Consider the following 22,553-nt stretch of genomic DNA (forward strand, 5'->3'; position numbering starts at 1 on the left):
TGTCCCAGTTTTCTACATGCCGCCAAATCACACTGAGTCGCTGGATGAAGTAGCAATGCTTTCTCTTATTTCTTCCTGCTGTTGGGTCTCATCCGAAGATATTAAAGTCGCAGGGGTGCAACGTGTTAGCAGAAGATCTTGTGGGGCTTTGTCTATAAGGCGCAGACATAGCGCTTCGAATTTGCGCCAGTGCTTATTATTGAAAATGTTTAGGAAATCAGTTTCCTCTATGTCGGCCATTTTGGCCACAGTATGTCGTGGTATTTCTTTTTGTGTTTGGTGACGATCGGTAGCTGTAAGTTCTGTCTTGTCCCTGATGTCTCTCTGATTTTAAGGATAGTGGTGTGTAGAGCCTTGTAGGTATATTTATGTGTCTTGCTGCAACTAAGTACCTCGGAGTTCCGAGGGGAGTAGCATCGCCTGTAAGGTGCCGCCGCATAAGGCCTCTGTCCTCTGATTCTTTGCTACAGCTTCACAAATACAGCTTGGTAAAAGTTAACTAAAGCACCACGTTGTAGATGGTCAATAGTGAGATCAAGTTTGAAAATGTTGCTGTTAGATTACTCTTGTAATCGGCGGATTTACAGAGATTCCGCTGGAGCTCAGAAAAGTGTGACCGATCTTGATCACTGTTCAGACACAGTGCTTTTTATTAGTTATTGTCCACGTCACTTCACTTCATTGCATAAACCACTTGGGGCAAATAATCCATAATCTTGACCCCTCTTAACTTTCACTGCCTTATGTTTTACATAACTGAATCTCTAACCTAGTTCCAATGTCTAAATTAGACCATAATAAAACTATTTGTTTTATAGTGAACAGGAAAAAAACATTGAAGGAGAATGCTTGCATACCGTTCAGTTAGATTAATCAAGAGGTAGATATAACTATGAAGACAGAGAGAAAGGGTTAATGGCATGAAAGAAGATGGAAATAAACCATATATGTATCACTGATTTCCCAACTACAAATATTCAATAAATTACAAAGTGACATACCAAACAAAATAGCTACTGTTAGTTAAGCATTTGCCATTTTTATTCATGATGTGAGAGCTAGTTGGATATGATGTTTTGTCCATTATTATAGACCAGTTCTAAAGCCCGTGTACACTGGCCAATTTTTGCAGTACAGCTGTTCCACCCCTTGCTCTCTCTCTATCCCCCTCTCTTCTGCTCTCTCTCCCCTCTCTCTTTTGCTCTCTCTCTCCCCCTCTCTTTTCCTCTCTCTCTCCCCCTCTCTTTGCGCTCTCCCCCTCTCTTTTGCTCTCTCTCTCCCTCTATTTTGCTTTCTCTACCCCCCTATTTTGCTCTCTCTATCCCCCTCTTTTGCTCTCTCTTTTGCTCTTACTATCCCCCCTCTTTTGCTTTCTCTATCCCCCCTCTCTTGCTTTCTCTATCCCCCCTCTCTTGCTCTCTCTCTCCCCCTCTCTTTTGCTCTCTCCCTCTCCCCCTCTCTTTTGCTCTCTCCCTCTCCCCCTCCCTTTTGCTCTCTCCCTCTCCCCCTCCCTTTTGCTCTCTCTCTCCCCCCTCCCTTTTGGTCTCTCTATCCCCCCTCCCTTTTGGTCTCTCTCTCTCCCCCCTCTCTTTTGCACTCTCTCTCTCCTCTTTCTTTAACTCTCTTTCCCTCCTCCCTTTTGCGGTCTCTCTCCCCTTTATTTTGCACTCTTTCCCTCCTCTCTTTTGCGGTCTCTCTCCCCCTCTTTTTTGCTGTCTCTCTCCCCCTCTCTTTTGTGCTCTCCCCCTCTCTTTTGCTGTCTCTCTCCCTCTCTTTTGCTATCTCTCCCCTTTCTTTTGCTCTACCTCCCCCTCTCTTTTGCTCTCTCTCTCTCTATCCCCCCTCCCTTTTGGTCTCTCTCTCTCCCCCCTCTCTTTTGCACTCTCTCTCTCCTCTTTCTTTAACTCTCTTTCCCTCCTCCCTTTTGCGGTCTCTCTCCCCTTTATTTTGCACTCTTTCCCTCCTCTCTTTTGCGGTCTCTCTCCCCCTCTTTTTTGCTGTCTCTCTCCCCCTCTCTTTTGTGCTCTCCCCCTCTCTTTTGCTGTCTCTCTCCCTCTCTTTTGCTATCTCTCCCCTTTCTTTTGCTCTCCCCCCCTCTATTTTGCTATCTCTCTCCCTCTCTTTTTCTCTCTCTCTCTCTCTACCCTCTTTTAATCTCTCTCTCCCCTTTCTTTTGCTCGCCCACCCCCTCTCTTTTGTTGTCTCTCCCTCTCTTTTGCTGTCTCTATCTCCCCTCTTTTGATCTCTCTCCCCCCTCTCTTTTGCTCTCTCTCCACTTTCTTTTGCTCTCTCTCCCCCTCTCTTTTGCTGTCTCTCTCCCTCTCTTTTGCTCTCTCTATCTCCCCTCTTGATCTCTCTTTCCGCTTTCTTTTGCTCTCTCTCCCCTCTCTTATGCTCTCTCTCTTCCCTCTTTTGCGCTCCCCCCTCTCTTTTGCTCTCTCTCTCTCCACTTCCTCCCCCTCTCTTTTGCTGTCTCTCTCCCTCTCTTTTGCTATCTCTCCCCTTTCTTTTACTCTACCTCCCCCTCTCTTTTGCTCTCTCTCTATCTTCCCTCTTTTGATCTCTCTCTCCCCTTTCTTTTGCTCCCCCCTCTATTTTGCTGTCTCTCTCCCTCTCTTTTTCTCTCTCTCTCTCACTACCCTCTTTTGATCTCTCTCTCCCCTTTCTTTTGCTCGCCCTCCCCCTCTTTTGTTGTCTCTCCCTCTTTTGCTGTCTCTCTCCCCCCCTCTCTTTTGCTCTCCCTCCACTTTCTTTTGCTCTCCCTCCCCCTCTCTTTTGCTCTATCTCCCCTCTTGATCTCTCTCTCCGCTTTCTACCCCCCTCTTTTGAGCTCTTTTGAACTCTCCTCATGGCCTCACACAGCCCCGCCCACGTCACGCCCGGTCCAGTCCACACCCGACCGGCCCCGCCCAACCATGCCCGGCGGCCCGTCACGCTACTCACTCTGAGTCTGCAGTGTAGAAGGCCAAGTCTCTACTGCACATGACAGCTTTGGACAAACACACTTGGCCTTTTATAGTATAGGATATGGAGACATTATTTGGCAGCCCTATGTTGGTAATATCCTTTTTCATGCTTAGATAGATAGACAGAAAAACAGATAGATAGATAGATAGATAGATAGATAGATAGATAGATAGATAGATAGATAGATAGATAGTCAGTCAGACAGAGAGAGAGAGAGAAAAACGATAATATATTGTTTGACGCCTAGAATGTATGGATCCCTATCGGTTTTAAGTAAAATAGTACTACAAAACAACTCTGATTACCCAAAACAGAGATGGTATTTTACAAGTTCAACAATGACATTCAGAACAACCTTATAATATTGATGAAAAAATGTTTTGCTAAATAAATCTTAAGGCAAGAAATACATAATGTAACTCTACCCACAAGTCAGGGTGGGTGACAGAGAAACATGTTCCAGGTACACAGTGTGAAAACAGAACTCTCAGGGTAAAAAGCAGAGCAAGAAAAACGTATACTTGGGTTATAACTGCTGATGTCTGATGCTGAAGTAGGTGCGTTTTGGCAACAGGTATATCCCTATATGTGAGTATATTACTTTCAGATTGTATGGATATAATTATTTGTAAAAGTTGTCTACATGATAGGTTTTTAACTTTTTTTTTTCATTTGGTTTTCTAGAGACGTATTTTTATTTGTTTGTTCTGCATTGTTTTGCATCTTTATGATTTCACTATAGGGAAGACAGAGGGCGTGACACCAGGGTGAATTTCTACATATAGTATGACTCCAGATTGTTGTTATCATTTCATTGCTAGTTTAAGTCAACAGAGTCACCTCCTAACTATAAAATATAGGGTTTGGGGTCACAGTCCTTCAGTGAACCTCTTGATTAAGACTAAATAGATGGAGACATTAGGGAATGACTGTACGCGTGTAGCACCAGTTTGAGGAACTATAAAATACCCATAAAACAAAGCGTTATCTTGAGTAGCATAACAGGAACCTGGTTCTGAATAACAATATATGCCACTGTCATTCCATTACCTCCAATTCACTCAGCTGAGCCTCAATCTGATATTTGTCTTTGAAATCAGGGTTATATTTGTGGTCCAGATCGCTGTCAATTTTCCTCATCAATTCTTGAGAATCCTTGGCATCTCTATAGAACTGAAGCAGGACAAAGAATGACAATTAGTAATTGTTGGGTGCTTCTTTAAAGGGAAATGAAACCCAAAAAAATTATTTCATGATTCAGACAGAGAATATAATTTGCTTATTGGCAGCTGAACTTGTATACCCATTTTCATTGGCTTACAAATGTGTTAAGGTAGCTCCCAGGAATGCATTGCTGCTTCTTAAAGGGACAGTCAACACTAAAAATGTTATTGTTTAAAAAGATAGATAAACTACCCATTCCCCAGCTTTGCACAACCAACATTGTTATATTAATATACTTTATAACATTTAAACCTCTAAATCTCTGCCTTTTTCTAAGCCTCTATACAGCCTCTTATCAAATGCTTTTTTATTAGCTTTTCATTTTTTTTTCATTTACTTCCAACAAAATGTGCACAGTCTTTTTATATTTAACCCCTTGAGTGCTAACGACGGCTCTGAGCCGTCACAGAGTTTCCCACTCAGGTTCTAACGACGGCTCAGAGCCGTCGCTAGCACTCACCCACCTTGAGGGAGATCCGGGGGCTCCCACCCGCTCCTACCCCGGCGATTGTGACTGTAGCGTGACAGGCATCGCCGGGGCTTCCCGTTTTGCGTGGTGACGTCACGCGCAATATCGTGACAAGGTCACTGCGCAACTTTATTTATACTTAACAATGTTAAGTATAGGAGCAGGGGGCATGCTGCTTAGAAGCCTGTATCTCAGGCTAACCTAAGCTTTCCAACAGTGTAAGGCTTGGGGGTCTGAAAAAAATAAAAAAAAGTTAAAAAGAATTGTAAAAAATCTTAGCACCCAGGTGGGAAAGTGTTTAGCACTCAAAGGGTTAAGCTTTTTGAGTCACCAGCTCCTACTGAGCATGTGCAAGAATTCACATAATAAACGTGTATGCATTTGTGATTGACTGATGGCTGTCACATGGTACGTGCATGCATTTGTGATTGGCTGATGGCTGTCACATGGTACAGGAGGAGTGGAAATAGACATAAACTTTTAAAATTGTCAGGAAAAAAAAATCTATTACTCATTTGAATTTTATTCTAATTGCTATTGCATTGTCTTGTTATCTTGCATTTGTTGATTATGCAAATCTGCTGTGTTGAATGGTCCTTTAAGAGTCAGCACAACACAGCACTAAATGCAATTCAATAGATAATAAATAAAAAGTCATGTGATCAGAAGATGCTTAGATACAAGGTAATCACAGAGGTAAAAAGTATATTACTAAAACCGTGTTGGTTGTGCAAAACTGGGGAATGGGTAATAAAGGGATTATCTATCTTTTAAAACAATGTAAATTCTATGGTAGATTGTCCCTTTAAATAAAAGATACCAAGAGAATGAAGCAAAATTGTTGTTTAAAAATGTATGTTCTATCTGAATAATGAAAGAAAAAAATTGGGTCTCGTCCCTTATGTGAATTATCTTACAGATCCTTATTTAGAAAAAGCAAAGGTCCACTTCAAACATAAACCATAATCAATCCAATAACATTTGAATATATACAATAAATAGTATTATATCCAATCTAATTTAAAAACGTAAGTGACATATAGTACAAATTCTGCAAAAATGTAACAATATATGTTTCAGCTGATCTATTATTTATATATAAATATGGCTAAGTAGATTGAACAAGATCTGTGTTTGATCAGAAACAGCCATTTATCACAAATATAAAGAAAACTCTTGTTTCCCTCTCCCCTTTTTATATCTCCATTTAAATTAGTGGCATATTTTCAAGCTACAGTGTATGTCTGTGAAAAGGCTGAATGACAGGAAAATATCTGTGTGCAGAATATATATTTTACTATTCAGTTGGATGTTAAAGGGTTACTAAACCCACAATCTTTCTTTCATGATTCAGATAGAGAATACAAATTTAAACAACATTACAATTGACTTCTATTATTTATTTTGCTTCATTTTTTAGATATCCTTAGTTGAAGAAAAAGCAATGCACATGGGTGAGCCAATCACACGAGGCTTCTATGTGCAGCAACCAATCAGCATCTTTTGAGCATATCTAGATATGCTTTTCAGCAAAGAATATCAAGAGAATAAAACAAATTAGATAATAGAAGTAAATTAGAAAGATGTTTAAAATTGCATTCTCTTTCTAAATCATGAAAGAAAAAATGTGTGTTTCATGTCTCTTTAAGAAGAAGAATTTCAAAGAACATCTGAATCTTAAGGTACTTGGCCTAAAAACACCAACATTTATTATTAACCTACTGGTGGCCAAAATATTAGTCATAAACAAAACCTGTAATATACAAATTATAAAATATTCGAAATAGAAACATTCAAATTGATATATTTGTATATATTATGTATCAATGTACTAAATTCCCTACCCCGTGAACCATTGAACTTCTGAATAGTATTTGTTAAATTGAATGTTACATTTAAAATTTTGAATGTGGATTTTCAATCTAATTATAAACATACAAATTCGAAAGTGACATTCAAAAACTGTAAATAACATTTGATTATAATTTTTTTAGAATATTTGTTCTTATCAACATTCGATTACGTAAATCGAATTTTGACAATAACATTCGTTCTAACATTCAAATTTGAATATAAAAACATTCGCCCATCCCTACTCTCTAGCATCCAAGTGGTTAACACGATTCACCTCCATCCCTGCTATAGCCATAAGGACAACAATAACACCCTACATATTATTACAACAATTTTTTTTTCTAAGATGGTATATGGTGTCTCGTTCTTTGGGATTTGTTAATTTTACAACTAGTTAACTTATCTATTGATTTAGGGCTAGATTATAAGTGGAGTGCAAAATATTGCTTCTGTGAAAGTGATATTTGCGCTTTACTTAGTAATACAAGCACATGCAAATGTGCACTGGTATTACAAGTTAGGAGCAATGCGAATGTAACCTAGTGTTTGCATTGCATGGAAGCTTTGCGCTCACGAGAGCGAGCTTCTATAGGCTCCAATGGGAGCCTCATTCTCATGCTGTGAGACGCGACAGGAGAACTAGTGCAGCGAAGGGGGTAAGTCGTGCAGCAATGGGCAGCAGATTGTAAAAATATGTATATGCTTAAATACATATATATTTGTGTGTTAATATGTGTATATAAAAATATTAACATATAAATATATATATATATTTACATATTTACTGGGAACACACAGATCCCATAGACTGCAATGTAAAGGCACTATTCAGTACTGTTGTTTTTTTTATAACACCCACTCCCGCCATAATTACTTTGTGCAGTTTTTTTTAACCCCTTAATGACAGTGGACGTACCAGGTACGTCATAGGAAAAACATCCCTTAATGACAGTTGACGTACCTGGTACGTCCTCTGTTGCCTTAAGTGCTGGAAGCGATCATGATCGCTTCCAGCTGCTTACAAGGGATTGTAGTGATGCCTCAATATTAAGGCATCACTACAATCCCCCATTTTACATACCGATGCAGAAAGGGCCACTCTGTGGCCCCATCTGCATCGGATATGTATGTATTCCAATGTGTCTGTGGGTGGGTTGCTGCATTTACATGATAACATATATCAGATGTAAAATATACCCGATGGTACCTTATCCTCCTCTTTTGCCGGTTCTGCGGTTGCGGCGGGGGGGAACGGGTGGGCGGGTGCGTTTGTGTGCGTGCGCACGCAAAATTTACAAACAGTTGGGGGAAAAAACGATCGATCTAGATGCAGTGGCATCTCTGTTATTTATTAAGGGATCTGGGAGGGGGAGGGTTGAAGATTATTTAGGGGGGCCAGCTACACTACAGAAAAATATTGTATATTTAAAAAGTTAAAAAAAAAACTATTTTGGGAGGCAAATTGGGTACTGACAGACAGCTGCCAGTACCCAAGATGGCGGCAAATAGACAGAGGGGGAGGGTTAGAAAGATGTATGGGGGGATCAGGGAGGTTGTGGGGTAAGGGGGGATCTATCACTGCAGTCTTTATGCCAAAAAAAAAAAAAATATATATATTTTTATTTCAGTACTGGCAGACTTTCTGCCAGTACTTAAGATGGCAGTGACAATTGTGAGGTGGGGAGGGAAGAGAGCTGTTTGAGGGGGGTCAGGGGGGGATCAGGGGGTGGGATGTGTCAGGTGGGAGGCTGATCTCTATACTAAAGCTAAATATTAACCCCACAAGATACCTAATTAACCCCTTAACTGCTGGGCATATTACAAGTGTGGTGCGCAGCAGTATTTAACGGCCTTATTATTACCAAAAAGCAACACCAAAGCCATATATGTCTGCTATTTCTGAACAAAGGGGATCCCAGAGAAGCATTTACAACCATTTGTGCCATAATTGCACAAGCTGTTTGTAAATAATTTCAGTGAGAAATTTAAGTTGTTTTTTTTATTTGATCGTATTTGGCGGTGAAATGGTGGCATGAAATATACCAAAATGGGTCTAGATCAATGCTTTGGGATGTCTTCTAAATATAAATATATACATGTCAAGGGATATTCAGGGATTCCTGAAAGATATTAGTGTTCCAATGTAACTAGCGCTAATTTTGAAAAAAAGTGGTTTGGAAATAGCAAAGTGCTACTTGTATTTATGGCCCTATAACTTACAAAAAAAGCAAAGAACATGTAAACATTGGGTATTTCTAAACTTGGGACAAAATTTAGAAACTATTTAGAATGGGTGTATTTTGGTGGTTGTAGATGTGTAACAGATTTTGGGGGTAAAAGTTAGAAAAAGTGTGTTTTTTTTTCAATTTTTTCCTCATATTTTATATTTTTTTATAGTAAATTATAAGATATGATGAAAATAATGGTATCTTTAGAAAGTCCATTTAATGGTGAGAAAAACGGTATATAATATGTGTGGGTACAGTAAACGAGTAAGAGGAAAATTACAGATAAACACAAACACTGCAGAAATGTAAAAATAGCCATTGTCATTAAGGGTAAGAAAATTGAAAAATGGTCCGGTCATTAAGGGGTTAAAAAAAAATTATTATTTTTTTAAAAAAGGTAAATTTCTTTGAATAAAAAAAGAATATTCTTTATTTTGAGGCCAATTGGGGGTTATTTGGAAAATTAACCAGAGATCTGATATCTGGTTAATTTTCTGAGCACTAATTGCTACCCCAAGCTCACTGTAGCAATAACCAGCCATTTGTAATGGCTGGTTATTTATCGCACGCTCGTAAAAAGGGCAAATTTGCCCATTTACGGGCACACGATAAATTAGTGCTCCACTTGTAATCTAGCCCTTAATGTTCAATATCCCAGAAGACAAATCTTAATGCTTGTATGTCATCTTCTCACCTGGTGGTAGTCCTCCATGTATTTCAAATGACTTTCTTCACAGATCAAAAGATTCAAATACTCCTTCCAGTCTGCATGAACAGCTTCCATGTGAGCCTAAAAATGAGATGTTATTTACTATCAAATAAATTAAAACACATATCTTCCATTATGCACTTACCAGTTGTACCAAAGCAGAAGTAACCAAATCACATTCTTACAAAGACAAAAGCCTAGTTAAATTCTGTTATTATTTAGCTTAGCATAACAGTTATATGACTGTTTTGTGTTTCCCACCATTTTCTGAGAAACGTATAACATAACCTCTAATATCCCTCTATCGTTCTATCTGTAGATAGTTACAGTGTCAATATTTGACATGCTTGATTTATTTCCTTAAATTTTTTAATGCTTAGTGTCATATTATTACATTACAAACAATGGATATTACATTATGAATTTGACATGGATTGTAGAATGAAAAAGAAAATAATGCAAAAGATCCTATAAAATACAAATACTTTATTAATATCAAACAATAAAATGAATAAATACAATTGTTCCCAGATGAAAAGAAAAACTGGAAAGATTGGCAAGAAGGAACAGGTTCCATAAGTCTTACGCGTTTCAGATAACCTTGTTCAAAGACTTGTAGGATACCAAGATCTAATGATATATTCAAGACCACCATGGGAAATTATGTTGTTTGTTTTTTTTTAACAAATTATAACCCTTCATAGTTTATTTTAATGAATGATAGGTACCTCTATAGGGATCTTAGCTGGATGTCCAGCTGCCAGTAGTTTATCTCCTTCTTCTTGAAGTTTGTTGATTTCCTGTTCTTTTGCTTCAAGGCTTCTTTGGATGAAATTCTGTTAAGAATAGAGTGAATTAAGTCACACATAAAATGTATACATCTATTAATGAAAAACAAAACTTTCTGTCCTATATAACTTTGTTATATAATTCGATTTAAAAACAATAATTCTCATGAAACTCTGGATGTAGAAAGTGCATTTGACTGAATATATATTCAGCAAATACTACTGAAAATTATTTTAAAAGTACAGGACTATATTGTGTGTTTTTTTTTGTGTATTATACAATAACCAGCCAAATCTAGGATTTGGTTAAACTTGAAACACTTTTTTATTTCTAGTGAAGCATGGCAGGATGTCCCCTACTCCTACTTTATTTATATTAGCTGTTATATTATTATTATTAAAGAACACCAACAGATTTTGCAGCACTAAAGATATATGTGCAATACATAAATGGTAACATGTATAAAATTACATGAATGGGTAGAGGGCCCCGCCGTGAGTTATCCACTATTGTAGATCACTTTACCGGAAGGTGATCTATAGGACAGCTGGGCTTGTGAGCTTTCATGCTAAGGGGAGGCAAGGGGAGCAGATGAAAGAAGGAGGGGGATTGGGGTGAGAAAATGTTAGAATTGATTGTAAGCATCCATGAACAGTAGAGTCTTGAAGGAACACTTAAATCTTTGAAAGCTGGGGATGAGTCTTATGGAGCAAGGCATATAATTCCATAGGACTGGGGACAAGTCCTGTAAACGGAATGGGAGAAAGTAACCAAAGAGGAGGAGAGAAGTCAGTCATATGCAGAGTAAAGGGGACGGCGGGAGAGTATCTGGAGACAAAGGCAGAGATATAAGAAGGATCTGTGTTATAGAGGGCCTTAAATGCTAGGGTCAGGATTATGATTGGCATAGAGGTGCAGCAGATGAGGGACACATATGATGTTCAGCCTGACAGAGGCATTAATTGTGGACTGTACAGGCATGTCGGTATCATTCTATAATCTTTTTTGCAGATTTATTTCTAACTTTAATGACTCACAAACATGTCTAAATGATAAATCAATTTGTAAGAATACTGTAGTGCAAACCAATGCCGTTTATATTAATCTTTATAAAGATATTTATAAAAAATATATATATATTTTTTTCTGTGATATACAAATCATAGCACACATTTAGGATTATAATTTTTGACAAAGAAAATCTGGTAATGAACCTTTTGGGTCAGCGCAAAGTAGAATAATTGTATTCCTGACAAGATGGAACAATACTTCAGAGGTATAAATGCAATCATAATAATCTTAATGATTCCAAAACAACTGTTCCTTTCCTAAATTTCTATCACTTAAATATACTTCAGCAGATTAAGGCACAAATAAAGGGACAGTATACTGTAAAATTCTCTCTCCTTTAGTTTGCTCCCAATTATCTATACTGACAATGCTTAAAGGGACAGTCTACTCCAGAATTTTTATTTTTTATAAAGATGGGTAATTAAGGAATTATCTATTTGGTGTAGACTGACCCTTTAAATAAACTGATTTGAACAGGAAAAAGGTCTATTATGTATTGTTTTGTAGAATGAGCTGTAGCTACTTATTCATTTTGGGACCTATATTTATAGGGCGGTCCTTATTGACGAAAATCTTTCAAACATCTATAAATCATGTAACCTTATGTGGATGGAACTTAAAGGGACAGTTTACTCCAGATTTTTAAAAAATTTTTTTAAAAGAGATAATCCCTTTATTACCCAATCCCCAGTTTTGCATAACCAACACAGTTATATTAATATACTTTTTACCTTTGTGATTATCTTGTATCTAAGCATTCTGCAGACTGCCCCCTTATCTTAGTTCTTTTGATAGGCTTGCATTTAGCCAATCAGTGCTAACTCCTAGGTAACTCCACGGGAGTGAGCACAATGTTATCTATATGGCACACACAAACTAGCTTTAAAAAAAACTGTACAAATGCACTGAGATAAGAGGTGGCCTTCAAGGGCTTGGCAATCTGCCTGTGAGCCTACCTAGGTTTAGCTTTCAACAAAGAATACCAAGAGAACAAAGCAAATTTGATGATAAAAGTAAATTGGAAAGTTGTTTAAAATTGCCTGCACTATCTGAATCATGAAAGTTTAATTTTGACTAGCCTGTCCCTTTAAGAAAATCAATATTAAAAGTAATATGTATTTTCATATGGACATACTATACATTAAAAATAATTTCAGTTATAGTGATTTAATATATATATATATATATATGTAAGTGTGTGTGTGTGTGTATGTGCAGTGCGTGTTCAGGGTGTGTGAAGTGTGTGTATAGTGTGAGTGAAGTGTGTATACAGGATGTGTGGTGTGTGTGTGTGTGTGTGTGTGAGAGTAGTGTGTGTGCAGTGTACATAACCCCCAACTGTCCCAATTTTCGCGGGACAGTCCCAATTTTAGGGGTCTGTCCCGCTGTCCCAGGTTGCTTGCCATCTGTCCAGCATTGCCCCATGCATTTAAAAAAAATGTTTTTAAATTCTATTGGGCCCATACTCAGAAGCAGCTGATTTTTTCTCTTCCAGGGTTAGATACATGTTAGATTCCCTGTGGAAAAGGAATGGTGTGTTGGTTAATCAGGAGTAAGAAGGCTGTATACCCTTTGACCTCAGGTAATGGTGACCTCTAAAAGGTAGTGATGACGTCTAACCCCTGGTGATAATACTAGCATGCCTTCAGTTATACGATGAGCAGTGCTAACACCAGGGAAATGAACAGTGGCAGCCTCAGACTGCCAGCTAATGTGCTTGCCAACCGCAGGACCCCATGCAATGAATTACAGATACCCATATATGATGTAGTGTGTGTATCTGTATGTATAAGTGTGTGTGTATCTGTATGTATAAGTGTATGCTATGTAGTGTGTGTGTATCTGCATGTGTAAGTGTATGCTATGTAGTTTGTGTATTTGCATGTAAAAGTGTAAGCTATGTACTGTGTGTGTGTATCTGGATGTATAAGTGTGTGTGTGTATCTGGATGTAAAAGTCTGTGTGCATCTGCATGTATAAGTGTAAGCTATATAGTGTGTGTGCATCTGCATGTATAAGTGTAAGCTATGTAGTTTGTGTGTATCTGCATGTTTAAGTGTAAGCTATGTAGTGTGTATCTGTATGTATAAGTGTGTGTATATCTGCATGTATAAGTGTATGCTATGTAGTGTGTGTGTATCTGCATGTGTAAATGTATGCTATGTAGTTTGTGTATTTGCATGTAAAAGTGTAAGCTATGTACTGTGTGTGTGTATCTGGATGTATAAGTGTGTGTGTGTATCTGGATGTATAAGTGTATGCTATGTAGTGTGTGTATCTGCATGTATAAGTGTAAGCTATGTAGTGTGTGTGTGTGTGTGTGTATCTGTATGTATAAGTGTTTGTGTATCTGTATGTAAAAGTCTGTGTGCATCTGCATGTATAAGTGTAAGCTATATAGTGTGTGTGCATCTGCATGTATAAGTGTAAGCTATGTAGTGTGTGTGTGTATCTGTATGTATACGTGTGTGTGTATCTGTATGTAAAAGTCTGTGTGCATCTGCATGTATAAGTGTAAGCTATATAGTGTGTGTGCATCTGCATGTATAAGTGTAAGCTATGTAGTTTGTGTGTATCTGCATGTTTAAGTGTAAGCTATGTAGTGTGTATCTGTATGTATAAGTGTGTGTATATCTGCATGTATAAGTGTATGCTATGTAGTGTGTGTGTATCTGCATGTATAAATGTAAGCTATGTAGTGTGTCTGTATGTATAACTGTATGCTGTGCAGTGTGTGTATCTGCATCTATAAGTGTTTTCATCTGCATGTATAAGTGTAAGCTATGTAGTGTGTGTGTGTGTGTGTATCTGCCTGTATAAGCGTATGATATGTAGTGTGTGTGTGTATCTGCATGTATAAGTATATGCTATGAAGTGTGTGTATCTGCATGTGTAAGTGTATGCTATGTAGTGCGTGTTTCTATGTATTTGAGTGTATGCACATGTATATATGTAGATTGTGTTACTGTGCATTTTTAAAGGCCAGAATCTAGAATATTAATGGGAAATGCAGAGAGCAGTTTTAAATGATCTATTATTAAATGTCCAATTAAGATTAAAATATTTAGCACTGTCTCTGCAAAGGCTAATTAAATACAGAGCTCACATAGCTTTACCAGTGGTTTGAGCTTGTGTTTAATTTGCTGCCTAAGAGTATTAAAAGATATGACTTTAATTAGAATTTTATTTATATTACTTTGGTCTTATGATTTTTCAAGCCCCATCCCTGTTCTTGCCCACCACATATCACACTTTTGCCATGGGGGTGTGTGTGTAGGGGGGGTGTCCCTCTTGTGAATTTTGAAATGTTAGGAGGTATGAGTGTATATGTAGTCAGTTTGTGTGTGGTGTGTGTGTGTGTGTGTGCAGTGTGCGTGTTCAGTGTGACAATATTATGAAATAAAATACTTAAAAATGATATAAAGACACCTCATACTGCCTCCTGCGGCTGATGTAGTCACTGTTACGGTCACTCCAGTCATATTCCATGCGTTCTTTTTCCTGTTGATCAAGCCAGTACAGTTCATTGGTGCAGCGTTGCATGTAGTCCTGCAGTGTATTGAGGTCTCTCTGGCGTTTCTGAGATGCCGACTATGGAAGAATTAAATTAAATATATGAGTCACTGTAGCACCTTTGTTATCCAGAAAGTTGATCAACAATAAGCACACAAATTAGTAGAATATTTTCTGGCAAATTTCAAAGTTAATCCAATTTTCCCATCCCCTGTATCATGTGACAGAAATCAGCCAATCACAAAATGCATATATGTATATAATGTGCACATGCTCAGTAGGAGCTGGGGCTTCAGAAAGTGTGCATATTAATTTTTTTTGCATCCTTTAGTTATGGAAATATATTGGATTTTTTTTAATTTTTTTTTTTAAATTGCAGGGTTTTTTCATGAAACTTTAATTTTGACTTTAGTGCTCTACGTTTCCAGCTGACCTTATTCCTACACAAATAGATATTTAAATTGGCTGTCTGCCCCAAACATTTTTCAACTTATTTTTGATGTGTGGGAAGTAAGTCATATAAGGAAAATAAATAGTTTTAAAACTGTCTGCTAATGACAGTGCAATCTGAATAGCTTAACAATCATGCGACACTAATAATTGTTACTTACCAAGAGTTTCTGATATTTCACCTGCAGTCCAGTAATGTACTCCTGCAAGCAGAAAAAGTAATAGCGCATGAAAATATGTGACATTTTAGTTCATTAGAGCAAACACAAACATTACAGGCCAAAGTGTGTTATAAACTAAATATTCTCATACAAAAGAGGCATAAAATAAAAGCAGAGTATGCTGCATCTTTACGCTATGTGCAATCACATGACGTGGTCTCTGTAGTGATAAAGGCACTGGTAAAACAGTATGCTCTGTGTACTGGTGACATACATGCCAATAAAAAGGCTAGATTACAAGTGGAGCACTAATTGTTTGTGTGCTCGTAAACTCTCAGTATTCTGTACTAAAGCTATTTAGTAAATATTGCACTTGCGCGCACGTGCGTGATCCCGCCCCCCCAAGCGCGCTCCTGACAACCTTGCCGCACTTCCGCAACTGGATCCCACCTGACAGGATGTGAACCCACCTCTCTCGTATCCCTCCCACACCACCAACGATCGGCACCATCGCTGGCCGATGCAGAGAGGGCCATTGCAATGATCACGATCGCTTCCAGCGCTTGAAACCCCAGAGGATGTGCCAGGCACGTCCTTGGTCATTAACTGACACTTTTTGTAGGACGTGTCTGGCACGTCCTTGGTCGTTAAGGGGTTGAAGGGATATTTTAGTCAAAATTGCAATCAATTTCAGTTTTGAATAGAAGTGTTTTTTGCAATATAAAATTTTTAGCAAAAATGCTTCTAATAAAAGCTATAGCTGTTTCAAAAGTGTACTCAAGTATGCACTGTGCACCAGCATTTTAATTAAACATAGCACTATCTCAGAGAGCCTAAGGTGCATGTACAATCTGGTAATGACTCAGTTTGTTAATTGCTGACAATACTGTAGTATTTAAAATGCTTGTGCTTTTCTTCTAGTTATGCCTCACATGCACGTGCAGAGAAAAATGTTAACACTAACACAGTGAAAACTTTTACTAGAAGTATTTTTGCCAATACATTTATATTTCAAATATGTTTCTATTCAAAGATGTAATTCATCTATGTGCATTTGAATTTTGACCAGAATGTCCCTTTAAGTATCAATATTTTATTCATGCATTTATCAAATGCAAGTTTTCATTTATTCACTGTGGAAAGGGAGCGTCTGCTAAATAAATGGCTGGTATATAAAACCATGTAATTGTGGATATGCATTCAGGTGCAGGCAAATAATATTTATATAGAAAAATACCTTATCAGAGTCCTTGTTTATATGATCGCCAATGGTCTTAACTTCATTATTGAAGATATTGTGCTCCACAATTTGGTTCTCCAAGTTGGGTAGGTCAGTTGCAAACCCCCGGCTGTTTAGAAGATCCTGCATAAATAAAATACATAAATAATTTATATGATTAATAACTATACTAGGGTTTTGATTAATGTTTAAATGAAATAGTAAGCACCATTCATGTCTCTGAGTATGAAATTATATTAATTGGTTAGTACTTAAATTAATTGTATTTTTCTCATATATATTAAATATTAATACTACCTTTTAGGCATATTATATGTGAAGCACTATTTAAAGGGACATTGTAATATAACTATAAAATGCTTTTAATATATTATTACACAAATGTTCGTCGGTAATTAGTATTTAGGGGGGTAAACAAATAGTTAAACTCTAATAGCTGTATCATTGTAAGCTAGTCCTTAGCAGGTCATGTCCAGTAATAAATGAATACATGTATATGCTGTTCCTGATTGGCTAACCAATCAGGTTGGAATGCACAGTGGTGTCTGTGCATGAGTTTGGCTATGTGTTAAACCCAGGGCCAGGGTGGGATAAAGAAAAATAAACCCAGGCATTTTAAAGGGATACAAAACCCATTTTTTTTCTTTCATGATTCAGAAAGAGCATGCAACTTTCTAATTTACTCCTATTATCAATTTTTCTTTGTTCTCTTGCTATCTTTATATGAAAAAGCAGGAATGTAAGCTTAGGAGTCAGCCCATTTTTGGTTCAGCACCTGGGTTCCGCTTGCTGAATGGTGGCTAAATGTAGCCACCAATCAGCAAGCGCTATCCAGGGTGCTGAACCAAAAATAGGCTGGCCCCTTAGCTTAAAGGGACAGTTCACCCAAAAACTTTCTCCCCTTTAAATTATTCGCAGTGATCCTTTTTACCTGCTAGAGTGTATTAAATTGGTTGCAAGTAGCTCCTTTACTCATATTTCAGCATTTGAAATAGATTATTTAGCTTGTGGTTTCCCAACCTATACTGAAAGTTTTGATACTGGCGTATACGCTATTGACAAGCCTAAGTAAACACAGCCAGCAGAAGAGATTACACTGTCAGTGGGGGGCATGATAGTTAAGTAATAAAATGATAATTTTCCATTGTTCTCTCTATGTATTGAGCTTTGGTGTTCCAGACAAATATAAGATAAGGAAGCAAGTCTGTGTACATGAAAGTGATAACATAATGAGATCTGATATTACCTGAAGCTCAACCCATTGTAATAGGCTGTGGTTTTAAAGCACAAAACCAGCTACTTCAGATACACAAATAAACCCGAAAATGCAATTTCTCAAATATTTTATACTCTGCAGTTGGTATAACAAGTCATTTAAAATACATTTATGGAAAAACAATTTTACAGTGTACTGTCCCTTTAAATTCCTGCTTTGTGAAATAAAGATAGCAAGAGAATGAAGATTTTTTTTAATAGGAGTAAATTAAGAAAGTTGCTTAAAATTGCCTGCTCTATCTGAATCATGAAATAAAAAAAATGTGGGTTTAGTGTCCCTTTAAGGGTGAGCAGCCTTTTGTTATTTCAACATACCCCAAAACTGACAAGTCTAATGTATTAGTTAAATTTACATAAAACTTTATAAAATCCTTCTGTCACTGTTTCTTGTAAATTAATTGTAATTAAATAGTAAAAAAAGTGAAATGTAATTTAAATCACTAATAACAGTTTATTGGTCATAAGCCTGTGTAGTCACAGTTGTACCTGAGTGGGACGGGACTACCCTGATCTGACTTACAAACACAGCAAGGCAGTGAGAGGCAGTACTGGCCCATGCATCATGCACTAATAATAATTCTGGCGACTGGGTGAAGCTAAGGCAACAGGCCTTGGCCCCCAAACTGGGCCCTGTATGATCTATGCCCAGTGCAGACCTGGTTAAACCCCTTTTCAGAAGTTAAACACATGGTGACGAACCGGCCTGCTCTTTGGGCAGGGTGAGAGGGGCACCCGCCCAGAGCCCCGTGCTTTGGGGGCCCCAGCAATTTCATGGGTGAGGGTATGAAAAGGTGAAATGTATCCTGTATTTAGTTTATGAAGAAGTGTTTATGGTATTAGGAGATGTAATATATACTAATATTCTTTATATAGGTAACACTAATTGTTGGGACGGGGGGGTTGGTCATACAGTAGGCAGGGCATACAAAGGGAAGGGAATAAGAGTGCTGGGCTATGTGGCCCCACAAATTTTTCTCTTGCCCAGGGCCCCACAAATGCTAAGTGTATGCCTGGTGATGCAGAAGCAACTGTTTAACAAAAAATGCTCTAACAAATTAAAACATTTTATTTTTGCAATAACTTTATTATTTATTTTCAATATTTTATCTTACTGTGTTAACTATAAACATTATTTTTACTTAACTAGACCTCCCAGCTGTCTCTGATTCTGAGCTTTGTCCCGCTGTCCAACTGATGCAGCCCATATTTGCAGAATTTCCCTTAGCCCCACCCACAAAGAACAAAGACATGCCCACAAACTGCCCAGGCACACCCAAAAACCCGCCCAGACAGAACCATAATCCTGCCTCTCCCAACACAACTCCTCCAACAAAATAGTGCCTTGCCCTAATCAACCTCCTGAGTCCCAGATACCCAGCCACGAATGTTGGGGGATATGCTAACTAGTACCATTTTTTATCACATTTTTATGAACCATACAAATACAGACTAAACATTTTAGGCTAGAAATGCTATGCACCAGCAGCCCCCATACCATTTTCTCATCAATGAGTTTACTCCAATTAACTCTGGGAACTTCAGATGGCGCCTTCTGATTATATATTTGCTCATGCCTTGCTCTCTGGGCTTTGAGTCGCTCCTTTAGCTGCCGAATGCTGTAAAGAGGAACACAAATGAGTATAAATGTGTTTGGCCTACATGTAACAGTGATCTAGTGAACAAATGGATATTGTTCAGTATCTTTAAAGGGACATGAAACTCAAATGGTTTTCTTTTATGATTCAGATAGAGCATATGTTTTTAAATAACTTTCCAATTTACTTCTTTTATTAATTTTGCTTCCTTCTCTTTGTAGCCTTTATTGAAGCAGAAGCAATGCACTACTGGGAGCTAGCTGAACACACTGGTAAGCCAATGACAAAAGTCATACATGTGCAGCCACCATTAAGCAGCTAGCTCCCAGCTCCTGAGCCTACCTGCCAGGCATGCTTTTCAACAAAGGATACAACAGAGAACTACACAAATTAAATAATAGAAGTCAATTGGAAAGTTGTTTTCTCTATCTGAATCATAAAATAAAAATGTTGGGGTTCATGTCCTTTTTAATATGGTATTAACAGATACCAATGTTGCAATCAGAATATAATATAAGGCCAGGGTTATTATTACACTGGTGATATAATAGATATTTGTTACACGTATTCATGTACATATTTAAATTTTGCATTTAAAGGGATATAAAACTCAAAACTGAATTTCCCATAAAGGACTAGATTACGAGTGGAGCGCAAACGTTGTACCGGAGCAATAAAGGGTTTATAACAAGGGTTTGAGCTCATTGTGCTTACTGTTCGTACTACGAATTGAAAGTAAACGTGATCGCGTGAGCACAATGAGATTTACACTAGAATGATAACCGTAATGGTTATCTATTTTGTGAGATATAAAAGTTGCACAAAACAGATAAAAAATACATTACAAAGAACACTCATAATAACACCATCCAATAAAAAATATGGAATAATAATATTGCACACAAAACTTATAAAGGCATTTTTGTTAATGGAAGTATATTGCAAACAAAAGTATATTAAAATTGCAATGCACGGATTCGCACATTAATGTTGCTTTTTGTAATCCCTTTAAAAATTCAGATAGGGCATGTAATTTTAAACAACTTTTCAATTTACTTTTATCATTAAATTTGCTTTGTTTTCTTGGTATTCTTTGTTGAAAGCTAATTCTAGGTAGGCTCATTTGTTCATTTCTAAGCCCTTGAAGGCCGCCTCTTATCTGAATGCATTTGACAGTTTTTCACAGCTAGAGGGCTTTTAGTTCACGTGTGCCATATAGATAACAATGTGCTCATGCACGCCCATGAAGTTACTTGTAAGAGGGCACTGATTGGCTAAAATGCAAGTCTGTCACAATAACTGAAATAAGGGGGCAGTCTGCAGAGTCTTAAAGGGACAGTGTACACCAGAATTTTTATTATTTTAAAAGATAGATAATCCCTTTATTACCCATTTCCCAGTTTTGCATAACCAACACAGTTATTTTAATATACTTTTAACCTCTGTGATTATCTTGTATCTAAGCCTCTGCAAACGGCCCCTTTATTTCAGTTCTTTTGACAGAGTTGCAGTTTAGCCAATCAGTGCCTGCTCCCAGATAACTTCTCGTGCACGAGCACAGTGTTATCTATATGAAATACGTGAACTAACACCCTCTAGTGGAGAAAAACTGTTAAATGCAATCTGAAAGAGGTGGGCTTCAAGGTCTAAGAAATTAGCATATGAACCTCCTAGGTTAAGCTTTCAACTAAGAATACCAAGAAAACAAAGCAAAATTGGCGATAAAAGTAGATTGGAAAATTGTTTAAAATTACATGCTCTATCTGAATCATGAAAGTTTATTTTGGCCTAGACTGTCCCTTTAAATACAAGGTAATCACAGAGGTAAAACGTGTATTAATATAACATTGTTGGTTGTGCAAAACTTGGTAATGGGTAATAAAGGGATTATCTATCTTTTTATACAATAAAAATTCTGGTGTAGACTGTCCCTTTAAGTTCTATTAGAAGTAATTTACACCAGCTTATCAATGGGAGACACAGAATGATATTACTTGGGTAATGATACTAGAGTATGCAATACCCACCCTTAGTTTGTAGCATAAAGCATGATGTTGTGAATACATGAAACAAACACAGATGCCCATGTCCATTTTAAGGACATGACATCGCGGAAGCTCTGACCAGCTGCTGCGGATCAAGTATCATTATACTGTATATGCTATTTTTATTACAAGTTTAATCATCCTGTCTCTTCAGAGCATCAAATGGACTCAAACAAGTGAATTCATTCTGAAGGTTTATTTCAATGTGTGAAATAAACCATAAAACTGAAATAGACATTTAGAAGACTTCACAGCTAAAAATAAAAAGCACTAACTCTTCTTCAATCATGGCGCCCTGCGGATGGTTCAACTGCTTTGCCAGAAGGGCATCTGTCTCCAGGACCACAATCACTTTGTCAGATTCGGATATGTTCTGGAATGTGTAATTTTTGTGGATTACAGGTTGGGAGGAACGGATATTCTCCAAATCCTAAGAACAAAAAACAGAAAATGAAGTTAATTTGATTAAAATATATATTAAAAAATTGCATTTATAAGGAGTATTTTCACACATTTTTTCATTGCATTTTTTGGGGTAAATTTCTTGTTGAGAAATCAATGTCTTTGATGTGCCACAGGGGGGACATCTAATTACTTAGAGCAGAAAGTGTATGATATAGTTGATTATGTTTCTTTTCTGTTATAGGTTCTCTGAACATTTTCTTAGTAAACCATGCCAGTCCCTTTTTTATTATAGTAAGGTTTTCAAAACCATAAAAGACTAAATATATATAATATATATATATATTGCTAGGTTCAAGTTCAGTAGTAATTTTAGCAATGATATTTGGAATATATATATATATAATCTCACAGCAATGGAAAGCACTCGCCAGGACTTAAAGGGACACTCAATCAAAATTAAACTTTCATGATTCAGATAGAGCATGCAATTTTAAACAACTTTCCAATTTACTTCCATTATCAAAATGTGCACAGTCTTTTTATATTTACACTTTTTGA

General features: G+C 37.3%; 1 protein-coding gene across 1 annotated transcript in view; it reads right to left on the reverse strand.

The window, feature by feature from the left end:
• The window catches only part of PPL (periplakin), a 173,873-nt gene that overhangs the window by 50,361 nt on the left and 100,959 nt on the right, over positions 1–22,553 (reverse strand). Inside the window, exons 3-10 of the mRNA XM_053694509.1 lie at positions 21,866–22,020; positions 19,446–19,566; positions 16,673–16,798; positions 15,436–15,477; positions 14,741–14,902; positions 10,180–10,287; positions 9,437–9,532; positions 4,018–4,140 (exon numbers count right to left, since the gene is read on the reverse strand). Of these exons, the coding sequence (XP_053550484.1) occupies positions 4,018–4,140; positions 9,437–9,532; positions 10,180–10,287; positions 14,741–14,902; positions 15,436–15,477; positions 16,673–16,798; positions 19,446–19,566; positions 21,866–22,020 (933 nt within the window). The remainder of the gene's footprint in view (positions 1–4,017; positions 4,141–9,436; positions 9,533–10,179; positions 10,288–14,740; positions 14,903–15,435; positions 15,478–16,672; positions 16,799–19,445; positions 19,567–21,865; positions 22,021–22,553) is intronic.

This window comes from Bombina bombina, chromosome 11, assembly GCF_027579735.1.
Source record: "Bombina bombina isolate aBomBom1 chromosome 11, aBomBom1.pri, whole genome shotgun sequence".
NCBI classification, from domain to species: Eukaryota; Metazoa; Chordata; class Amphibia; order Anura; family Bombinatoridae; genus Bombina; species Bombina bombina.